General features: G+C 40.4%; 2 protein-coding genes across 2 annotated transcripts in view; one reads left to right on the plus strand and one right to left on the minus strand.

Moving 5' to 3' along the window:
* Positions 1 to 10,229, minus strand: part of PRKDC (protein kinase, DNA-activated, catalytic subunit) — an 85,949-nt gene extending 75,720 nt beyond the window's left edge. The window contains exons 1-12 of the mRNA XM_086740790.1: positions 9,952 to 10,229; positions 9,305 to 9,381; positions 9,109 to 9,201; positions 8,234 to 8,308; positions 7,188 to 7,296; positions 5,820 to 5,932; positions 5,065 to 5,164; positions 4,510 to 4,565; positions 4,388 to 4,418; positions 3,193 to 3,350; positions 2,821 to 2,967; positions 567 to 731 (exon numbers count right to left, since the gene is read on the minus strand). Coding sequence (XP_086596916.1) covers positions 567 to 731; positions 2,821 to 2,967; positions 3,193 to 3,350; positions 4,388 to 4,418; positions 4,510 to 4,565; positions 5,065 to 5,164; positions 5,820 to 5,932; positions 7,188 to 7,296; positions 8,234 to 8,308; positions 9,109 to 9,201; positions 9,305 to 9,381; positions 9,952 to 10,093 — 1,266 coding nt within the window. The 5' untranslated portion in view covers positions 10,094 to 10,229. The remainder of the gene's footprint in view (positions 1 to 566; positions 732 to 2,820; positions 2,968 to 3,192; positions 3,351 to 4,387; positions 4,419 to 4,509; positions 4,566 to 5,064; positions 5,165 to 5,819; positions 5,933 to 7,187; positions 7,297 to 8,233; positions 8,309 to 9,108; positions 9,202 to 9,304; positions 9,382 to 9,951) is intronic.
* Positions 10,230 to 10,777: 548 nt separating this feature from the next.
* Positions 10,778 to 21,731, plus strand: MCM4 (minichromosome maintenance complex component 4). Its single transcript, XM_086740791.1, has 16 exons — positions 10,778 to 11,063; positions 11,264 to 11,422; positions 11,923 to 12,086; positions 12,196 to 12,294; positions 12,445 to 12,540; positions 12,627 to 12,722; positions 13,183 to 13,321; positions 13,757 to 13,977; positions 14,497 to 14,617; positions 16,302 to 16,561; positions 17,275 to 17,640; positions 17,985 to 18,112; positions 19,344 to 19,551; positions 20,090 to 20,318; positions 20,435 to 20,568; positions 20,930 to 21,731. Exons 1-16 carry the CDS (start codon positions 10,991 to 10,993, stop codon positions 21,020 to 21,022), a joined length of 2,586 nt encoding a protein of 861 aa, XP_086596917.1. The 5' UTR covers positions 10,778 to 10,990; the 3' UTR covers positions 21,023 to 21,731.
* Positions 21,732 to 22,232: the final 501 nt, after the last annotated feature.

Genomic DNA, 22,232 nt, shown 5'->3' on the forward strand with positions numbered 1-22,232 from the left:
TACCAATTTAATTAAACAATAATAACACAGAAGTATAATGTGTTCATCCTTAACAATCTGAAAACAGAATTTAAGTGGAAGTCTCTTCTCTGCCCCAACCTTACTTCCCACCTCCAGCTAGGATCCAGAAAGTCCTGGTTACAACAGATAGCATAGTATCAAAGGAAAATCAAAGTATCAGCCTCAGAGAACATGCTAAGTATCAGTATCAAATGAAAAAAAAGCAGTAACAGAGTGGTATAAATCACATAAAAAGAAGGATAAGGTGAGGTCCAAATAAATAGCTTTTCCTAAAAGAATAAAAAAATATATTTACATTTAACTATCATGGGTTTTATTACAATGCACTGTAGCATTTTATTTAGCATGTTCTGTTTACGTTCTTTATCCAAATAAAATCCAATGAAATATTCTCCTGATATTCTTCCCATCCCCTAGGAGGTAAAAGTCATCATATTTCAGATAAAAAACCACTTTCTATCATAGGTAAGTTCACAGCTACTACTTACTTACACATCCTTAGCCACATTAAAAAAATTGACTGGTACTTCAAATACTCCACTTACTGTATCTATATGGAATATCACACTTGCAATGGACTGGAGGAAACTTGGTAGCTGATACAGATGGTCATCTATTGTTTCTGCTTCTGTGAGGTACATTTGCTTACAACGCTGAAGGAGCTCAACGTACATGTCGTCAACATCCTTAGAATGTATAGCTTTACAGGGCTTACAGAGAGAAAATAAAATACTGATTTAGCAACTCTGTACAGGCAAGCAAACGCATCCTGCAGCACTAAAAGTCTTCACTGAATCATAATAAGAATAATCTTTTAAATTTTTCCAGGAACTCAATACATCTGAATAAACTAATTTTAAGTATTCTACTTGCTGCATGTATGAGAAACATGTTATCTGCAATGAACTAAAATAATAGCTCAATGATGTAGTGTAATTTACTATAAGAGTACTTCAACTTTCAGTGACATGATTTCAAATCCAGCCGGAAAACCAGAGTTTGCCTGTAAATATCTCAATTATGCCATTATGAACGTTAATACTCACTTATATTTTGACCTAGCTGCATTAAAGTAGTAAGTAGCTTACCTTAATGCAGCTTAAACAATTATAATTCACAGGCTATTACTATTTAACACTTAACCCAGCAGCCCAAATTCTGAACTATTGTTGTGCTGGGATCTGCACAGAGGATAAAGACTACTTTTAAACTAATGTAGTACTAGAGGGCACGTTATAATGCTAACATATTTCTAAAGAATGATTTGTAAATCACAGTATTCAGCATGAGCTACGTCAAAAAGTAATCTTTGTGGAAAAGAAACTAGGAATCAGGTCACAGGCAAGAACTGTAAGAGGGAACTGACCACGGAAAAAGAATGGACTGATCTAGGTAATGACAGAACCCAAGACTTAGGCTAAAGGTTGAAACTAGTCTGCCTACAAACATGCTGACAAAATTAAGACCATCCATTTATCATTTGTAGAACTGTAAGCGTTATGTTAAAATTATTTTAGCAACTAGAAAGAAACATTCTGCCTTGAACCAGAATCAACCACTGAACTTGTGCTCAGGCTAAGGTCACCATTTGCAGTAGCAGCAAGACTCTTGCTTCCTCACAACCTAGCGTCTGATGCTTGGCCAAGATTGAGTCTAAATAGGCTAACAACTATTAGTGTGTCTTCTACATTAAAGATTTATAGCTATTGGAGCACTAAGATCCCTTTTTCCTGTTAAAATCTGCAGTATTATCCTATGTCTGTATTTATATTATGCACATATTTTTAACAAGGTTCTTTCAATTCAGTAATTTGAAATACTTCCTTTTTTTTTTTTTTTCTGGAAACAATACCTTTAACTCAATTCCTTTCTAGTTCGTATCAAAGAAGATGAAGACTAGGTTTCAACAAAGCATGTTGAAAATTCTACAAAACAAATGCACTCTGCTCAAAAGGTAGCAAAATGGAAAGAATTCAGCTAGTAACCAGCTATTCTATCACATTTCCTAACCTCATCTAAATCATCTTTGATCTTATTTAACCTAACCTTTGTCTTGAGAGAGAAAAAGGAATGCCTAGAATTTTGTTATACAAAAGTTGGGGTACCACTATCAAGCACATAGGTTGTAGATGATACACAAACACCATCCTTTCTTTATAGAACCTTAACTTTATTGTTATATTCCCATTTAATTGACTGCTGACAAAAATTGGAAGCTGGTTCTTAACAGCGCTTCCTGACAAGCATACCTGCCCTCCACATATGTATATAAGCATGAAGGTTTTGGGAGTTTGATTTTTTTTTTTAATTTGTAGTTGTTTCACAGTCTACCTCTTAGCGTCCTACAGTCAGCAGCGCATTCTGGCTGTTCTGATTGAGATTCCTGCTCTGTGGGAAACATATCTGAACAGCTTCCAGAGCAGAGCTGGCCTGGATTCTACCATCTAAATGCAGACAGAGCTAGCGAGGTATTGTCTGTACCTAAGCGATTAAACACATCCTTAAGTTTTGTCACATCTGTATATGAAGCCCCTGGTTTTTTTCCAATTCAGAACTAGTACAGAAGCAGAATTAACTACAAATCTCAATTCTGCAAGTGCTCCCACTAAATTCAGTATGTGCTTTAATAATTTTCAACCACAGTGTATTTTACACTGTGGCTAATTAAGTTCAACACTTAATCCAGAAACAGGAGCATTTACACAAGCCGTGTAAAATTGTAAAATGAATGGTCTATGAATTCTAGCTTTAAATCCATTCAGTACACTACTTCATATAGAAAGAGTTTCCTGCACATACTGCTGCAAAAAGTCCGTATCCGCGAATGGCAATGGACAACTCTTTGCTGCTCGAATCCATTCTTCTGATGATCCCATAGAACTGCTCCATGAAGAACTGCAACTTGCTCTTGTGTAGCTCTGCATCCTTAGCTACCATTAAAGAAATCTGTGAAGCAGATACAAAAATTTCAGGATTTCCAAAACTATGAAAAAAGCCACAAAAAACCTACAGTAAGTCTTAAAATACAACTAGCTTGTAATACGAAGCACTTCAAACAAAATAATTATTTATTAAACAAATCTGCTGAACTTCCAAGCACCAAAGTATCCCCACAATTTCAAGAAATGTGACTTTTCTTTAATCTCAGAGGTTCTAGTGAAGTTACAATACCTGCTTGAGGAATGAATCTAGTGCAGCATGACTGGCTTTCTTCAGCTCCTGATTTGTGTGGCCACACCATTTACACATCGCTTCAAAGAGGGTAACATAGTTGTCCAGGAGCAAGGTACCAAACTGAGCAGCATGCCAGCTGAACAACTGTAAACCAGCTGTAATTTTTAAAAAATACTCATTAAAACTCAGACTTAAATTCCATTTTCCAAAACCAGACCAGACTATAAAAGTCCACATAACACATAAGGACTTTAGGTAGGTATACCTACCATGACCGAAGGGTATAAAATTTATATTCTTCTAGCCATTACAGTGTCAGTACCCAAACATTGAGAACTTAAGCATAAAAACAATCCTCCAAGATCCTCTTTTTTAATGTACACTATTAAGGAAAGCATAGCTGTGTTCCAAAGTAATTTACATTAACAGTGAAAAAGAAAGGGACTCTACGGGTTGCAAATAATACTCGATCGTTCAGTTCACAAGGATTTGGTTTCTGTGGTCAGGATATACGCTCAAGTCCCTTCCTCCACCAAACTGTGACGCAGACAAACGAAGAATTCAGAATATACGTAATTTCACAACTCCAAATATAAGCATAAATGAAATGCCAAGATCCTTAACAAATTATTTCTTTTTCAGGGGGCCAGACTATCTTTAAAGAGGGCTCTACCCTTCACAGTTGCCATGGGCCTAGTAACCAAACCTCACATTTTTGCAATTTCTGCATAAGCCACTCACAACATTTCACAGGACAATTTCTCATTTTCTACACGAACTTCATTTGTTCCAAATTTCCTTCTCCTTCTTCCAGTGAAATTCCCCTTCTCTTCCTAGTTTTTCCCTTTAACCCAATCCACCATCTTCTCTTTTCTCCTAATCTGCTACATTCCTCTTACTTCTATTCCCACCATGATTCTCTTCTCATGTCAGGGTTTTGGTTTTGCCCCTCCAGAGGGGCAAATGGTATGAAGTGTAAAGCTGCTGTTCATAAACCTTGCCTAGTTTAACCAAATACATGTTTAACTCTTCAGATTTCAACTTAAAGTATACCAGCTTTGCTCCCCAACCAGCTTAGAAGACTGAAGACTAGAGCCATCCAAAGACAGCCAGCAGAAAATAAACTCCAGACAGAAGACCCCACTTGTATGGTAACCACCTCAGCACAAATGGAAATAATTTACAATCTTACCTACATGTACTGCGTATCGCTTCTGATCAACCTGTAACATCAGAGAAGGTTTGTCGTATGTGAATTATTCTTCACCAGGGCTAATTCATTTATGTGGAACAATTAACATGTGGCAGATTTACCTGTGGGTTGATTGCCTTCATTGCAAAATCAAAAATCTCCTTTGCAGTCTGAGGATCTGTGGAAAAATCCAATAATGAGTATTTAATTATCGACACACAAGAGGTAGAGTAAAGATAAAGGTATTTTTATACAAAGCTTGGTATACTGGAAGAGGCAGAGACACTTTTGCCTGAAATATCCTTAAATTTGAAAAAAAAATGTACATCTGTATTCACTGATTCTTCTAAATAGCCATGTTTTAACGGACGTGTCTCTTCTAAGGGAAACACACCCCTGTATAAACTGCATTCCAGCTTCAATATGGCTCTCACAGTTGCCTAATCTCTGATTAGAAAACAGTACTTCAAACATTTATGCAGAGGAACACACTGGTGAAGTCACTCCACACAGAGACAGGTTGCACGGACCACGTAGCTGGATAGGCCTGGCTTTTGCATAAACCATTTACAAGCGGGGAAATTTTCATTCCGAGTTTACAGCAAGAAATGGTGCTGCTTGCTGGCTGTATAACAATTAAAATATATCAAATTGTATACCTATCTTTCACAACATACCTTCATCCATAGATTTGGTAAAGTTGTACATGAGTGCAGCCAGTCCCTTCAGACATCCTACTACAACAGGCAGCTTGGGTCCCCTTGTAGCTGATGTCATCTAAGAATAGTAAGAATTGAAAAAAATATTACCCTCAAGCTAAGATAAATGTACACCAAAGCTTCACAGTCCCTGGAAGTGTGGATAAAACAACATATTCCAACTTAGTTATGTCTGCACCCATCTCTATGAACACAAGTCCACAGAAACATCTACTGAGAAGCTTCATATCATTTGGGAGGGAGTTTAACTACAGAAGCATAAGAAACCCTTTGACAAGCATGAAATACGTTCCACCAAGATTAACCACAGCAAAACTTCGCACTAATGTCTTAAAGTGCAGAATACAGGAAAGTGAAGTTCAGCAAAACTGTGATACTTAGCTGAAGCGCAAGGCTTTTACTGTTAGTAGAGCCCAAAAACTACCAGTGCATGGAACTACAACTTTTATTGTGTGCTACTGCAATGATCATCATGTGCCATCTCTTCTCACAGTGAACTGTCATTGATGGTCTTGAATTTTTACTCTGAAAGCTTCTCTGAACCACAGAACACAAACTTTAACAGTCCTTAAGGAAGCATTTGTGATCGCCCAGTTAGATCCCTACAAACTGTACTAGTTACAATAGTATTCCAACATACAGCACTACACATAACAAACAAACAAAAAAAAAACAAAGCAATGTAAGAGTCTGAAAAGAAATGCAAATCATACCTGTGTTCTAAGCTCTCCCAGATAAGCTCGGAATAGTTTTTCAGAGTTGTTAATCATGTCACTAGGCTGGACCTCTGCCAAAACTCCCAAAAGCTCATAAATCTTCTCCAGTACTAAAAAAAAACAATTTAATATTACTAAATATTAATTACTGAAATCATTAGTTTGACAATTCCATTGCAATTCCTATGTAACTTGGAACCATAAGAAAACTATCCCTGAGGATTTTAATTGGTGATCCGCATGCGGGAAAAATGTCTCTTTATGATGCATATACATACACATACATATATATATATCTAACTCTACGTATTACGATGCGAGATGCATTCTTCTCTCACATTAATAAGTTAAACACATTTACTTTTTTAAAACGTGGCTTAGAAAACTGATTTAAAGAGGCCATATCCACTGAGGAAGCATTTACCACTAATGCAAGATCGCTGCTGGCCTTGAGGTTATGCTGGGTCTTCTAAGTACTATCAGGGTTAAGGTCAGCAGCTAGCAGAAGTTTCTAGGCTTGAATTCAGACTAAAGGGCTCTATGCAGGCACAGCAAGTTTTGTGAGACCCAGACCTGTCAATCCAAGATTTCAGCTGTAACTAGCCAAGACCATCAAACTAGAGCTTATATTAATATGCTTAACATCATAAATAACATAATTAGGCAAGGCAGGAACTGATGAGCTCACATCAGGGGCGACCACTGCAGGAACTATCACACTAAAACCACAGCTCTGAGGTAACCGGTCAGGGTTGGAATAAGGTTACAAAGAGCTCTAGCAACCGAGCTGGGGTTTACATGAACTTTCACGGGGATAGGCAGCTGGAATTTACTCTGCTGTACATACCAGCACCCACTGTAGGGACCAGGACCGCCCTTAAGGCTCAAAGTTACAGGAGGTGGTGTGTGTGTGTAATCATAAAATGGGTATAAGAAAAACTTTTAAGGTTCAGCTACACCAAGTTAACACTGAACCTGGAAAAAAAAATCTAGAGCCTAGCAAAGCTAAGTTGATTAATGCCAAGAAAGCTGGAATTACTTCCAGGATTTAGGCATTTGGGGACTAACAATAACAGATTAGACACACAAATATGCTTTTACATCAAGAATCCTAAACCAGACCTATGCTTAAATTCAGGATGAACTGCCACCACTAAACTAAATTATATGATTTCTCCTATGTGTTAGCTCATACATATATAGAGGTCTGCTTCTGAACAAATTTTATTACCTCTAAAACATGAAGCTATCATTTTTAAACACACTTGCCTTGAGAATAATGATTACACATTTCCATGGTGTGTAATAAAACAAAACCTAAGTGTAAACAAAACAAATTACTTTGACAGAAAACCTGAAGCCTACCTGTATCACTAACTCTACTTTTCGTGGCAAGTTCCCCATAAAATTTATTAAATATCTCCCCAACTTTCATTTCTTCCATCAGAGGGGAACGTCGTAAATTTTGGAGCAACTAAGATAGATAAAAAACAATGAAAATTTAGGAAAATTATTAATATCACTACCACAACCCAACTTGGTCTAAATAAAAACACAGTTCATAGGCACAACTTCAGCTTAAGTATGCTATTCAAAGACAGAGATTAAGGTGACTGGTCCAGGAAAGAGTACTGGCATGAAATCTACTTTAACAACCAACTACCTTCCTACGTACGTATACATTTAAAATTAATAATTTTAATTATACGCACGACATATAGATCATACACATGAAAATTATACACAGTATAATTTTATATACATGTATATAAAAAACCCACAAAAGCACAGACTTAGCAATGTCTGCAGTAGCCTTTATCGTATTGCATTTCTCTCCCAGCTGCTATAAAGCCAACCCGATTCACAGAAGAACTAAGAATAACTCAGAAGGGAGTTTTGCTTCTCATAAACAAAACTAAGTAGGTGCAAAAGCATTGGCAAAACAAGGATCTAATGCATTATAAAGAAGCATATTAGGAAGTTACTGTCCCACACAATAACAAAACTTCTGAAAAAAAAGAGCCTTTTTCCTCCTCCACACCTTTCACACAGTTTATATTGTAATACTAGACATTAATATATAATATTTCAAAGTAAGAATACAACTGAAATACAAAATTTCTCTTTCAAGAACCATAATAAATTGGGAAAGGGAAGATCTGCAACTGCCCCCAAAACAATCGTGTCTTGCTCTAGCAGATGAAGGAATGACACGGTCACACCTAATTAACCTACTGGAGGAATATCAAAGACAACCTGTTGTTAAGATGTATCTCTTACTAACATCTAAATATTACACTATCAATATTCTCTTGCTACTGTAGACTACAGATTTTCTGCAGGATACAGCACAACTATAGTAATACAACAGACTTTCTGGAAATAAGAGAGATTTATGAAATGCATTTTACCTTTATCAGAAGTTCCAGAGCTGGGACTTTACATTTTGCTGCCCTCTCTTTTGTATAAACGCTAATACAAGTTTGCTAGATAGGAAAGAAAAAGGAGATCATAATACTTGTAAGCAGAGAAGGGAATTCAAAGATAACAATGTACTCATCTACCTCTTTAAAATATCTCCTGCTAACAAGTTTAAGGTTTTAAAAAAGACTAAAATAATAAAAATATTCAGTCCTGAAAGGGGCTTCATTGACAAGACTGCAGCAGTGTCTGACATCATAACAAATCTTGGCTCCAGCAAAGAAAGTACACTTTCTGGAATAAAAGGCACACACAGAAAATTTTCCACCTCTATGCCATCATTCTTTACATGTACCTACTAATTTGAGATCAGAAAGCGCAGTGGTGCGGTCAAGCAGTTCTATGCAAAGCATTATTCAGCAATCTAGACTCAAGGAACCTCATTTTTAGAGATACTGTACTTTCCATCAATTTCTGTAGATATTGCAAGAGTAACAACTTTGCAGGAGAAATTTTTAAAAATCAGTATTTAAAATTAACCATCACCTACAGAAGCATTTAAAACATTACACTTAAAACTGTGTATTTACTCTGTATAAATTAACAATTAGAACTAATATTTTCAATATCAGTAAGTAAATACAGAAAACCAACTCTATAGTTGAAGAAAACTCCACACTTCTCTGTTGTATTAATTACACCTTATATCAGTCAAGTTATCTCAGCACCAGCAAAAACACTAGAGATGCATATGGCAGACTGGGAGGGGTGAAGGATGTTTAGAATCTGTTACAGTATGAGACCCACCAGAATTGTTTTAACCATTTGGTGGTGATGTTTTAGGAAATAATTTTTCTCTACCCACCTTAATGCTACAGGCGTAAGGATGAACCTTGTCACCAACTTTTTCCAAAAAGACACAAAGAAACTTCAACGCTTCTTCCCTGCAATCTCGAAACTGAAAAGTTAAAAAAAAAAAATTAAAAAAAATAGTTTTAACGAGTATCATGCAACATGCTGGTCATACAGCACATTTCTTTAATAAAAGTTTACCAACTTACCTCCTCGATGCTGAGGGATCTGTGGATGAAGAGGAGCAAGCCCTGCTCTGGGGAGAACACCAGGGAGAGGTGCAGGGCTGCGGGGAAGCAAAACAAACCATGGGGCCGTTGGTTTCCCCTCTGACACGACTCAGTGCCACCCCCCCCGCCCCCTTGTGCAGAAGGGGGGACTTGTCACCAGAAAAACCCCACAGCTCCCCAGGTTTCCCACCTCCCCTGCGGCCTGGCGCCCGGGCCCGGGCCTGCCCCTGCCCCGGGGAAAAGCCAACCTGGGGGCAGGTGGGCACGGAGGGGCACGCACTTAAGTGGGTTTTTGTTTTTTTTTTTTTTACTAAGGGAAATGGGCAAACGGTGGTCCCTCCCCCGAAATCAACCTTTCCTGTCATGCCAGCAGCCCCCGAGTACGGTGTCGAGTGAAGAACTGAGGCGGGGGGAAGGGGAGGGGACAGGAGGGAGTCGGGCAGAGCCGCTCCGCAGGACCAGCGACCTGGTCCGTGTCCCCCCAGCATCAACGAGCCCTCCCCAAGCTGCGCCGTTCCCTTTTTAAAGGCACCAGCCAGGCCACAGCGGCCCCACGCATCGCTCAGAGCCCCGGAGGCCGCTCCCGGCCGCCACTCCCCCGGCCGAGCCCGGCCCCGCGGGCGCACCCTGCGCGGCGCCGGCCAGGCTGGTGAGGCACGTCTCCCCCAGGCCGCGGAGCAGGCTGTAGCCGTGCAGGGCAGCGCTGGCGGCATCGCCGGGCTGCAGGCAGCGGTGCAGCTGGTGCAGGGACTCCTGGACGCCGGCCATGCTGCCCCATGGAACGGGGGACGCGGAAGGAGAGCAAGCGCAAAGCGCCCGACGGCTCCAAAACAGCCACTCAGCGCCGGGGCGGAGGGACGGGTCACGCCGCGGCGGCAGGACTGGCGCACTCCGAGGCAGGAGAAACGCGGGTAAGTCTCGGCCAGGCCATTCCGAGCAGAGGGGGCGGCACGATCGTCTAACGGGTGATGGCAGAGAAGAGAGTTTTTCGGGGCACGTGTACGTCTCTTGCCGCAGGATCGGCTCTGTACACGCACGGACGGCTTGTAAGCGCTGTTCTCCGCCCCCCCCCCCCCCCCCCCGCAGAGAATGGGCTGCTCCAACCTCTCCACGCCTCCCTGCCCCGCCGCGGGACTGGTTTTGCCGCGAAATTCGGCCAGGTGCGGACGGTTCCACTCTAGGCCGGGGGAGGGGGGAGCGCTGTGCCGTTGCTGAGGACAGCTTCCGTCTCGTAGCACAAAAAGTGCCTTGCAGAAGACTTTTCTCCCTACTGTAGCACCTCGAGCAGAGCGCGACTCTCACCTCGAGGGCTCGGAGGGTTGACCTCCTTCCTCTTTTCCTTCTCTGTTCCGCAGCCCCCCTTTCTGCCTCTGTTGGGCGCTCCTGTTGCGATCGCGCTCACCCATTGGCCAGAAAGCCCGCGAGAGCGCGCGCTCACCTCCCCCCTCGCTTGGCGCGGCATTTCCTGGGGTCTTTCCGGGCTGTTGCGGGGCGCAGAAGCGGGTGGGGGCGCGCCAGGTGGACATCGCGGCTCCGCTCCCGCCGTGCGTGGGGAGAGATAACCGGCCGCTCGGGGCTCGGCCGGTGGCGGACCGCCAGCAGCCGGCGTTCCTCTCGCCCACCCCCCCCCGCAGATAGGAACGCCGCGGGAGCCGCAGCAGCGCCATGTCGTCGCCCGCCTCCACCCCCAGCAGCCGCCGCAGCAGCAAGCGCGGCCGGGGCAGCAACCCCCCGACTCGTAAGTGTTTTGGTGGGAATTGGGGCGGCGGGAAGGCAGTCGGAGCGGGGCCGGGGGGAGCGGGCGGTGATGGCTGCCGGGGGGGGGGTCCAGCCCGCTGCCTGCCCCGGGGGTGCGCTCCCGGCCGCCGTGCCCGTGCCTCGGTCCGCCTCCTCCGGGGGCGCGAGGGCTGAAACTCCATCTCCACTTTGTCCTTGCAGCGCAAGATGCTCGGTCTCCCCCTTCCCAGAAGCGCAGGACAGACGACTCCACCTCCACCGGAGACCTGCAGCCCATGCCCACCTCCCCGCCCGTCGACGCGCAGAGCCCCGGCGGCCCCGACGCTCTCTTCTCCAGCCCCCCGCAGTTCCGCCACTCCGGTGACTTATTAATTTAATAACAGCATTAGTGCAGGAAGAATTAGTTTAGTGGCCACAAAAAGACTTTCTTGATTTTATGAATAGGGCGATTTTTAATTGCAGGAGCTGGTGATTGTCATGCCACTTGTTTCACCCCCAAAAAAATACTGAAAAATGTGTTGAATCTCAAATGCTACACTTCGACTTTTTATGCTTGAACACCAATATAGTTTTAAACTGCAGTTTCAAGTTTATTGCTTGAAAATTATTGCTTTAAAGTTTTACAGCGAAGCTTTACTAGAACTTGGGGTCTTTCAGAAGAGATGCCAATGCAAAGAAGTCATAGCTAGACTTGCAACATCTTTATTTCTGTTTTAACAAAACACTGGAATTGACTGATATTACCTATTTTATGATAGGAGAGTTAAAAGAATGATGAGACAAATATAGAGGCTGAATTTTAGTCTGCTCTGAACTGTACATGTCTTGATAACCATAACAAAACATTTCTTTTCTTATAGCTATTCCTCTCGACTTCGATATCAGTTCACCTCTGACTTACGGAACACCCAGCTCCAGGGTAGAGGGTACTCCACGAAGCGGTGTACGAGGAACTCCGGTCAGGCAGAGGCCGGATCTTGGGTCTGTCCGTAAAGCCAGACAAGTTGATTTACACTCAGATGGGGTAGGTAGATGTCTCAGATTTTGTGTTGAACAACTTTTTTTTGTTTGTTTAAAAAAAAAACCAAACAACTACATGCATATTTGTGTATGCTTAATTTGTTTCCACGCAGCCAGCTGAGGATATAGTAGCAACTGACCAATCTCTTGAACAAAGGCTTGTTATTTGGGGAACAGATGTTAATGTAGCCTCATGCAAAGAAAAATTCCAGGTAGGTTAACAACTTTCTTTTTCTGTCTTTCAAATGAAAAGCTAGTTTGATTTAAATAAATATTGGTTGAACCTGATACAAAGTACGTGTTCATACTACTAAAGTCTCTTCATCTTTCCCTTCTCTCTTCCTGTTTCCTCTGACATTCAGAGATTTCTTCGGTGTTTCATTGATCCGCTGTCTAAAGAGGATGAAGACATCGGCTTGGATCTTAATGAGCCACGCTATATGCAACGACTGGAAGAGGTACTTGTAACACAGCAAAATTGAACTTTTCTTCTTCAGCCTTACATGCTGCTGAGCTAAAGATTTCTTTTTCAAATGTCTTGCAGATTAATATGGTTGGGGAACCATTCCTGAATGTAAATTGTGACCATCTAAGATCATTTGATGAAAATCTTTACAGGCAACTGATCTGCTATCCTCAGGTGAAGCAGTGCACTTGTTTTCTGGCTTTCAAGTGGCCGTTTCATATTTCTGGCTTTTAATGTTTGCTTGAATGCAATGTGTATTTTCTATGTTCAGTGTAATCTCTGGCTTCTTTATTTTACTTAATATATATTATGTCTTGTTTCACAGTAGTTAAAACTATAGAATTTAGATACAGATATTACAGTGGGTTTCTCATACACGCAGAATTAGCTGGTAAACTGCAATGTCTGGAGTCTTGTGCTTTTTTCCTTTGCAGTACTCAAAAGAATAAACCTCATGAAAACAGTAAGTTCCCTGTTACATAGGAAAATGCTCAGCTGGCATAACTTTTAGTAATTCCTGGCTGATCAGCAGCACATAAAATGCTTTATGCAAAAATACTTCATTCTGTGGTTTTAATTTATTTATTTATTTTTTTAAAGTGTAAGCTTAACTGTTTCTAACAATTTCACACAGGAAGTTATCCCAACATTTGACATGGCTGCCAATGAGATCTTTTTTGATCGTTACCCTGATTCAATACTAGAACATCAAATTCAAGTAAGGCCATATAATGCCCTGAAGACTAGAAATATGAGAAATCTAAACCCTGAAGGTAAATTTTTGATTACCATATTAGAAAAGAATCTTAAGGATTTATATAAACTTACTGAATGTTAACACAGAATTACATGAAGACTGTATAAAACTTACTTGTGGCCCATCCAGACAAATGTCTTTTGTTTATCTAAGTCTGTTTCAGGAGCAAATGCTTTAGGTCCCAAATGCAGAATCATCTATCCATAAACGAAGTCTTTCCTGGCATCAGCTACTTGTGTTCTTAGTTCTGCAAGCGCAAGGGATTCTTCTATATAAATACTCCTGTAAATTACAGTATTTGTGCTAAGCATTTATGATTCTGCTTTGTCTTAGACAAAATACTAGCAGCTAAGTGAATGTCTACCTCCCGCCTAAAAACTAATTTAACAAGACGTTTTGAAGGTCATCTTAAGAGTATGAAGTCGTGACATGAGTTTCCATATTTTTGCAGATATTGATCAACTTATTACCATCAGTGGTATGGTTATCAGAAGCTCTCAGTTAATTCCTGAAATGCAAGAAGCATTCTTTAAGTGCCAAGTTTGCGCTTTCACCACCAGAGTAGAAATCGATCGTGGCAGGATTGCTGAACCATCAGTATGCAAGAACTGTAACACAACGCACAGTATGGCACTGATTCACAATCGATCCATGTTCTCTGACAAACAGATGGTATGTTGCGCTTGGGTAGTGGCTAGAACAGAACAGTTTCTAGTTTTTGCTCCCCCCCTTCCCTAATATCATCAGTAGCATTAATGTATGTATATTGAAACTGAATGTTTCGAAAAAAGAAATTGGTTTTGGAACACAAAAGTAGGTGAAACAGCTTAGTGAAAAAGTCTATACTTAGGAGGAAAAAAATGCATTAAAAGGGTGAGATGAAGTATGTACACATCTTAATCTTTCCATATGGAAGCCCCTTTATATATAGTATGTCCACTTCTATCTGGACTAGATGTGCTTTGTCTGTAACAGCATTTTAGCCATACCAGTACCAAACAGCAGATTTCTCATTTTTATCGTATCTCTTTATTAGTAATCAGTTTTGCTGTTTAGATGGGGGTATTTTGTCCTTCAGCCATGTTCCTGATACAAAATTATGCTGAAGACTGATAATACAAGATTCTGTTGTATGCTCTGTGGAAAAGCTTTGAATTTTTTTCAAACTAAAACTTAAGTGTTTTTTGCTAGATCAAACTGCAGGAGTCTCCTGAAGATATGCCAGCTGGACAGACCCCTCATACGATTGTGCTGTTTGCTCACAATGACCTTGTTGATAGAGTTCAGCCAGGTGACAGAGTGAATGTCACAGGTAAAATTTGGGTTGAGTACTTCCATCCTCCTTTTTCACTGGTCTTAACTGTCTATAAAGGGACCTGATAGGATGTACCTGCAAATGCTGAGGGAGCTGGTCACTGTCTTTGCAAGGCCACTTGGTTATCTTTGAAAAATCATGGTGACTGGCTAAGGTACTGGAAGAAAACCAATGTCTTTCCCTAGGAGAAGACCCGGGGAAGTACAGGCCAGTCAACCTCATCTTGATCCTGGGAAGGTGACACAGCAAACAATCCTAGAAACCATTTCTAACTGCATGAGGGACAAGAGGGTGATTTGGCATAGTCAGCATGGATTTACCGTGGATAACAATCTTCTCCAATGAGATGAGTGGAGCAGTGGGGCAGAGAGTTGTTTATCTTGACTGTAGCAAGGCTTTCATCACTGTCTCCCATAACATCCTCATAGACAAACTGATGGTGTATGGGTCAGGTAAGTGGACAGTGAGATGGATTTAACTGACTGAACTGCTGGGCTCAAAGCATTATGATCAGTGGCACCAAGTCCAGCTGCAGGCTGGTCACCATGGGTGTACCCTAGGGGTCAATTCTAGGGCCAAATACTGTTAAGTATTTTCACTGATTACTTGGATGACCCTCAGCAAACTTGTAGACAAAAGCAAAACTGGAAGGAAAGAGTGCTTGATAGATAGATGGTTGGCACCACCATCACAGCTTGACAGTGCTGTCATGGTGGTACCAACACCTTCCTGGGCTGCATTAGGAGGAGTGTTGTCAGCAGGCTGAGGGAGGTGATCCTTCCCCTCTATTCAGCAGTGGTGAGGCCACATCTGGAGTGCTGTGTCCAGTTCTGGGCTCTCCCAGTGCAAGAGAGACATAAAGACACTGAGTTAATTCCGTGAAGGCCCATTATGATAACTGGAGCCTCCGTCATATACGGAAAGTTTGTGAGAGACTGCTCAGCCTGGAGAAGAGAAAGTTCAAGAGGGGATCTTACCAGTGTGTTTATAAATACCTGATTTGATGCTGCGGGGGGCGGTGGTATCAAGCCTGGATCTTCTCAGTGGTGCCCAGTGGCAGGCAGTGGGCACAAGATTAAATACAGGAAATGCCAGTTAAACATAAGAACTTTTTTACTGTTTGGGTGGTCTAGCTGTGGCACAGGTTGCCCAGAGAAGCTGGGTGGAGTCTCCACCCTTAGAGAGATTCAAAACCTGACTGGACATGGCCTTTAGCAACCTGGTTTAGTTTACTCCAGTTTGAGGCCATGGTGATACTGCAACCACATTTTTATAAACCAGTTTGCTTTAAAACAACTGCTGTACTGCTAGCTGTTAGAGATACATTTGAAATCTGTTATTAAACTTGGCACTTAAAAAAGGGAGAAATGCTGACTTTATCAGAGTAGGACTTCCAAAAGCATCAAGCCTTTTTTTTTTTTTTTTTTTTTTAAATACTTAAGCATTTTCCTTGTTGAGAACACTTGTGATGGGAATGTTAAAACACTTACATACCTGCAAAAATAGGATCTAGATGAGAGAGAGGTTCCATTGACTTCTATGTGACTTGCTAGTACTGACAAATAAACTGACTAAAGCATTTAAGCGGTTTTGAAAAGCTTTTCAAGGGAAAATGTAAAATTTTCAGGTTTTGGAATTATGTTTCTTCATCTCTAATGCTGTGATTAAAAATTGTATTTAGGTATCTACAGGGCAGTCCCAATTCGAGTAAATCCAAGGGTCAGCACTGTAAAATCTGTCTACAAGACTCACATTGATGTCATACACTATCGCAAGACAGATTCAAAACGCCTGCATGGTGTTGATGAGGAAACGGAGCAAAAAATGTTTACAGAGGAACGTGTGGGAATTCTAAAGGAGCTTTCTAAAAAACCAGACATATTTGAGAGACTTTCTTCAGCACTGGCCCCAAGTATCTATGAGCATGAAGACATCAAAAAGGTGAATCAAATTCTAGGTTTCTTTTGTAAGAAGTATATTTATATGCAAGTACACTTGTAACTATTGTTTGGTATTAAAATGTCTTGAGGCTTCAAGATTCAAACTGTATCTTGAGCAGTCTTAGAAGTCCATGGTCTTGTCAGGATGGAGCTGGTTATAAGCGTACTGTAATACCTTTCATGGTATTAAGGAGTGTTAAATAGAGGGAAGATACTAAAAAGGTAGGAATGCAGGAGAACTGGGAAGGCTTAATTGTAGGATTGGACACTTCTTGAAAGTTCAGATGACTGGTGATGAAAGAAAAATAAGTATAACATAGTTAGCGATTGCTGAAAAGAAGCATCCACAAGAAAACAGTACCTTTAAAATGACATTTGGTTGACCCTGACTTATTACCCAGATGTATCCAAGAAGGTATTGTTCCAATAAGATGTTAAACTGAGGTACTACAAGTTCATAATCGCAAAAACTACAGTCTGAGTGGGTCTCATGGTAATGTCTGATACCAAACAGTCCTCTTCAAGTATATTCCTTTGTTTTATAAACAAGCCTTTAGAGAAGGGCTTAATTAAACAGTTTCAAGTGTTTTATGTCTAAGTTGTGTTAATTTTAGCAGTGTTTTAATTTATTAGATGTTTCAGTTCAACAGTTGGATTTGCTCTGTTAATTATATAAGAGATGATGTTTGATTTTTAAAGAGAATGTTTTTGTAGGGTATTCTGCTTCAGCTTTTTGGAGGATCAAGAAAGGATTTTACTCACACAGGAAGAGGCAATTTTCGTGCTGAGATCAACATTCTTCTCTGTGGTGATCCTGGTACTAGTAAATCACAGCTGCTCCAGTATGTGTACAACCTGGTTCCTCGAGGCCAGTATACATCTGGCAAAGGCTCGAGCGCAGTTGGTCTTACTGCATACGTGATGAAGGATCCAGAAACACGGCAACTGGTTCTTCAGACAGGTGCTCTAGTACTTAGTGACAACGGCATTTGCTGCATTGATGAGTTTGATAAAATGAATGAAAGCACAAGATCAGTATTACATGAAGTAATGGAACAGCAGACTCTCTCCATTGCAAAGGTAAGCATCTCTTTCCTTCCAGGTACTTTCCACTAAGCACGGTATATGCTAGGCAGCTGAAACCAAAAAGTTAGCAGGAGAACCAAGGATTACACTTTTCTGTTGTTGTCAGTGCATCAGTCCTAGATGATGTAACAACTCATTTACCAAAGAATATGGCTTTCATAGCAAACTAAAGTATTTTCTCATGCTTTTGTTCTTGCTTTACTCTAAATGGCTTTTGCAGTGCAGTTTTTTACTACGGAACCCATTTAATAGCACTGGTGATCTCATGAAGTTGGGGGAAAAGAGTTTTGGTGGCACATAGTTGTAGCTGGTTTCAGAAATGTTTTTCACCTTGACAGGCTGGAATTATTTGCCAACTGAATGCTCGTACATCTATCCTAGCAGCAGCTAACCCTATAGAATCACAGTGGAATCCAAAAAAGACTACTATTGAAAACATTCAGCTTCCTCATACGCTGTTGTCAAGGTACTCAGCTTCCACTTGCATGTCTCATTTTTATGGGATGTTATACTTTCTCTTGTGAAAATGATTAAATAGAGTAGAACAGAGCAATTGTATTCTTTGTAGTGTAGTGGAAAACTTTTATGCACTTATTTTAAATGCTGTTCCTACAGCTTCTATGAGTGGAGAACTTCCTTTTAGTATTCACACATTGACCTTGAGCAGATGTGAACGATCTTTATTTACTTATTATTGTTTTTCTGTTGTTTCATAATCATTGAGAAAAGAGTTGTCCTGAAACTTACAGTATTGATAACTTCACCAGAAACTCAGCATGCTTTTATTAGCTCCATAAAACTTTTAAAGTGAAACACTGATGATCAGGGACCTTGATGATCAGGTGGAGGTGGTGGAATTTGAAGATCTGTGCCTGCTTCATACTCTTCGGTAAAATTCAGTTGGGGAGGGGGCAGTGCTAGCCCTCTGCATGATAGTTTACAAGCAGACACTAAATGTTGCTCTAATAGTTATGTGCTACAGTTGCATGTTGTGGAGAATTCCCACACTAACTGGAAATTTGAAGTACACTGATGGTATATTGGGTATTCTGAGAAGAAGTACAGCTTAACTGAAATCTAAGAGCTGCTTAATTTTGCAACTTAGTGACAAACGGTACCTTAGTACTGAATGAAACTGGATTTGAGCAGCATCGCATTTCCACGACTTATTGGATTTAAGCTTATGAAAATACAAAATTGGTTGTCTAAAGAATGTCGGCCTACGGTTAAGCATTGTTGAATATACAGGTTTTTTCAGGATTAAATCACAAGTGCTTTTTTCTTAGACATATATTTATTTACTTACGGATTTTATGTGCATAAAATAACTATTTAAGTATGTGCTGGTTTGGTATGTGTGTGGAGTTTCAGGTGGTGTTTTGTGTTTTTTTTTGTTTTTTGTTTTTTTTCTTTAAGAAAACAAAATCTGTCAGCTTTGAATATGGGATCTGCATTTCACAGAATGTATCTCACTTTCAAAGTTTCAAGTCCATAGGATGAAAGCAAATCCACTGTGCTGTTCTGTACTTTCAGAATTCTGGAGAAATTATCTTTTCTGTTTAATAGAGCAATTCCTAGAGGAGGAATTAATAGTCAAATAACTCCTATCTGTACTTGTCAAGTCAAACCCCCTAGAACAAACTACTTTAAATAGCAAGAAAGTATACACACTAATACAGTCTCCTTATCCCATTCAGATTTGACTTGATCTTTTTAATGTTGGATCCACGTGATGAAGCTTATGACAGGCGCCTTGCTCGCCATTTGATTTCACTATACTACCAAAGTGAAGAACAGATGGAGGAGGAATACATGGATATGGCACTATTGAGGGATTACATTGCATATGCTCGTAGTTATGTAAATCCCAGGTTAAGTGAAGAAGCAAGCCAAGCCCTTATTGAGGTAAAGGAATTGCTGTTAAGAATGTTCAGAGTCTTTCCTGATTTGTCAAAAATGGCAAAATCCCCTAGTATGTGTGCTTTCTATCTACATACAACTCTTAGAGATTTTTTTGAAGGTTCTTCTATAAAAATCACCAGCATTTAAAAAGAAAGAGGGATCAGTATAGAAGTTGTTCTGCACTCTAATCTTTAACTTTCAGATGTGTTAGTTTGGTTCCATCACATAAAAAGCATAAAAATCTACCAAAACCAAAAGAAATGTCATCACAAACACAAGTACTACTATGTAAGGCTAGTTCTACATCTTTAAAATTATTCAAAACTTGATTCATTATTATGGCTTAATTTCTTTATGACAGAAAAAAGTATATGTGATTTGGTTATGCTTCATTGCAGAAATGTGAAGGTATATGAGCAGAAATACAGGATTTGGAATGGCGTGCCATATTCTGAAATAAGAGCTGGAGGATGACAGGGACTCTGAAAGTAATGAATGTAACAGCATTTACTGACATATTTCATGATTCTCTCCTTTTCAGGCATACGTGGACATGAGGAAGATTGGTAGCGGCAGGGGAATGATTTCTGCCTATCCTCGACAACTTGAGTCTCTGATCCGACTGGCAGAAGCGCATGCTAAAGTACGCTTTTCTGAGAAAGTTGAAACAATTGATGTAGAAGAAGCAAAACGCCTCCACCGGGAAGCACTGAAACAGTCTGCTACTGATCCAAGGACCGGAATTGTGGACATATCCATTCTGACTACAGGTTTGTGTTTTCATAGCGATAAAGCTGGGATGCTATTGGGCTTTTGTAATTTTTATATGTAACTTAACCTGTCCTCCTTAGTTTATTTCTAAAAGGTGTTTCTTCCTTTTTATAAGGAATGAGTGCAACAGCTCGTAAGCGTAAAGAGGAGTTGGCTCAAGCCTTAAGGAAGCTTATCCAGTCAAAGGGTAAAACACCGACTTTGAAATACCAACAGCTTTTTGAGGATCTCCGAGCACAGTCTGACACTGTAAGTTTCCTGCTTTGTTTTTTACATTTTCATTCATTTTAAAAGCACGGTGTTTTTCCAAATCAACATTATCTTGTTCTGAAATCATGTTATGGAGGGAAAGGGAGACACTGTTTCAGCTAACATGACCAGAAAGCCAGTTCTACAGATTAGCTATATCTTAGTTTATTCTGACGTCTGAAATGGCAAAGTCTGCTTCAAGGTTCCAGGCCAGGTTTCAAATTGCGGAAAAACCATACTAAAGCTTAAAAAAACCAGCCTGTTAAGAAAATTGGTAGGAAATAAAGCCATTTTTCACAATCTTTAAAGTATTTCTCCCTTCCCCCACTTATCTTTACTTGTTTTACTTCTTTTCTTTAAGGCTGTCACTAAGGAAATGTTTGAAGAAGCACTTCGTGCCTTGGCTGATGATGACTTCTTGACTGTGACTGGAAAGACTGTTAGACTGCTGTAAGTTAGCCTTTCCTTGCAAGCCAGCTGTCGTGGCTTTACTTTGTGTTACTTAAGATAGTGTCATGTCTGCAAGATTTTCAAGATTTGGGACTATCATTTGCTATGATAAGTGCAAAACAGTTAAGTGGCACTTCTGTCAGCACAAGAGCTTACAAAAGACCTAAAAAATCCTTAGCTGAATAATGCTACTTACATTTTAGCTAAATGTAATTACTATTATGTCAAGTGCCGTGTATTTTTGAGCTCTTGTAGAACATGCTAACAATGTTGTATGTATTTCAAATTGAATTGTAAAAATTCATCTTAAATGACTTTTTAGTAAATACAATTTAACTGTTAGTACTGCTATACTGAAATAAAGTTATTGGACTTAAAAGGCCTCTAGCATTCATTTCAGGTAAAATTGAGCATATCCTGTTGTCCTGGTTTTGGCAGGGAAAAAGTTAACTTTCCTGTCAGTAGCCAGTGGGTTTTGGATTTCAGATGTGAAGAACAGTTGATAAACACACTGATGATACAAGCTGTTGATAATGAGATCAAGGACACTGTCCAGCTTTTCAGTTCTCTCTGAAGTGCAGGTGCAGGGAGCTGGGGGAGATACAGACAGAATAATTGACCCAAACTGACTGAAGAGAGTATTCCATGCCATAAATGTCATGCTCAGGGTAAAAGGAGGTTGGCTGGGGGGGAGGGGGGTGCATCTCTCTCTCCCTCTTGCTCCTTTGCTTGTATCTCTGTTTCATTTCTGTGATCATTGCTTGGGATGGGCTGTATCAGTCACTGGGACACTGGGTGGTGAGAAATCGTACATTGTTCACTTTCTATATTTTAGTAGCCTTATATTCTGTTGTTATTATCATTTTCCTTTGCTATTCTAGTAAACTGTCTTCATCTCAACCCATGAGTTTTCCTTTCTTCCCAATTATCTCCCCCATCCTGCTAGGGAGGGTGAGCAAGAAATTCTGTGGTGACTAGGGCTAAACCACAACAGCTGTGCTGAGCACTTCTCCATCTAGAATTCTGCAATGTTTAGGAAGCTCTCTGTGACAGCATGAACAAGCTTTTTGCTTCCTCCCCCTGCCAACTTGAGTGTACTTTGGTAGTATCCTCCATGTAAAAAAGGCAGATAAATTCTACTTGAAAACAATTGTTTTGGTTGTAAGCATGACTTAGAGTGAGTTCCTCACCTTTGGTGTAATCTATTATCAGCC

This window comes from Chlamydotis macqueenii, chromosome 2 (assembly GCF_036417535.1).
Source record: "Chlamydotis macqueenii isolate bChlMac1 chromosome 2, bChlMac1.mat, whole genome shotgun sequence".
Taxonomy (NCBI): domain Eukaryota; kingdom Metazoa; phylum Chordata; class Aves; order Otidiformes; family Otididae; genus Chlamydotis; species Chlamydotis macqueenii.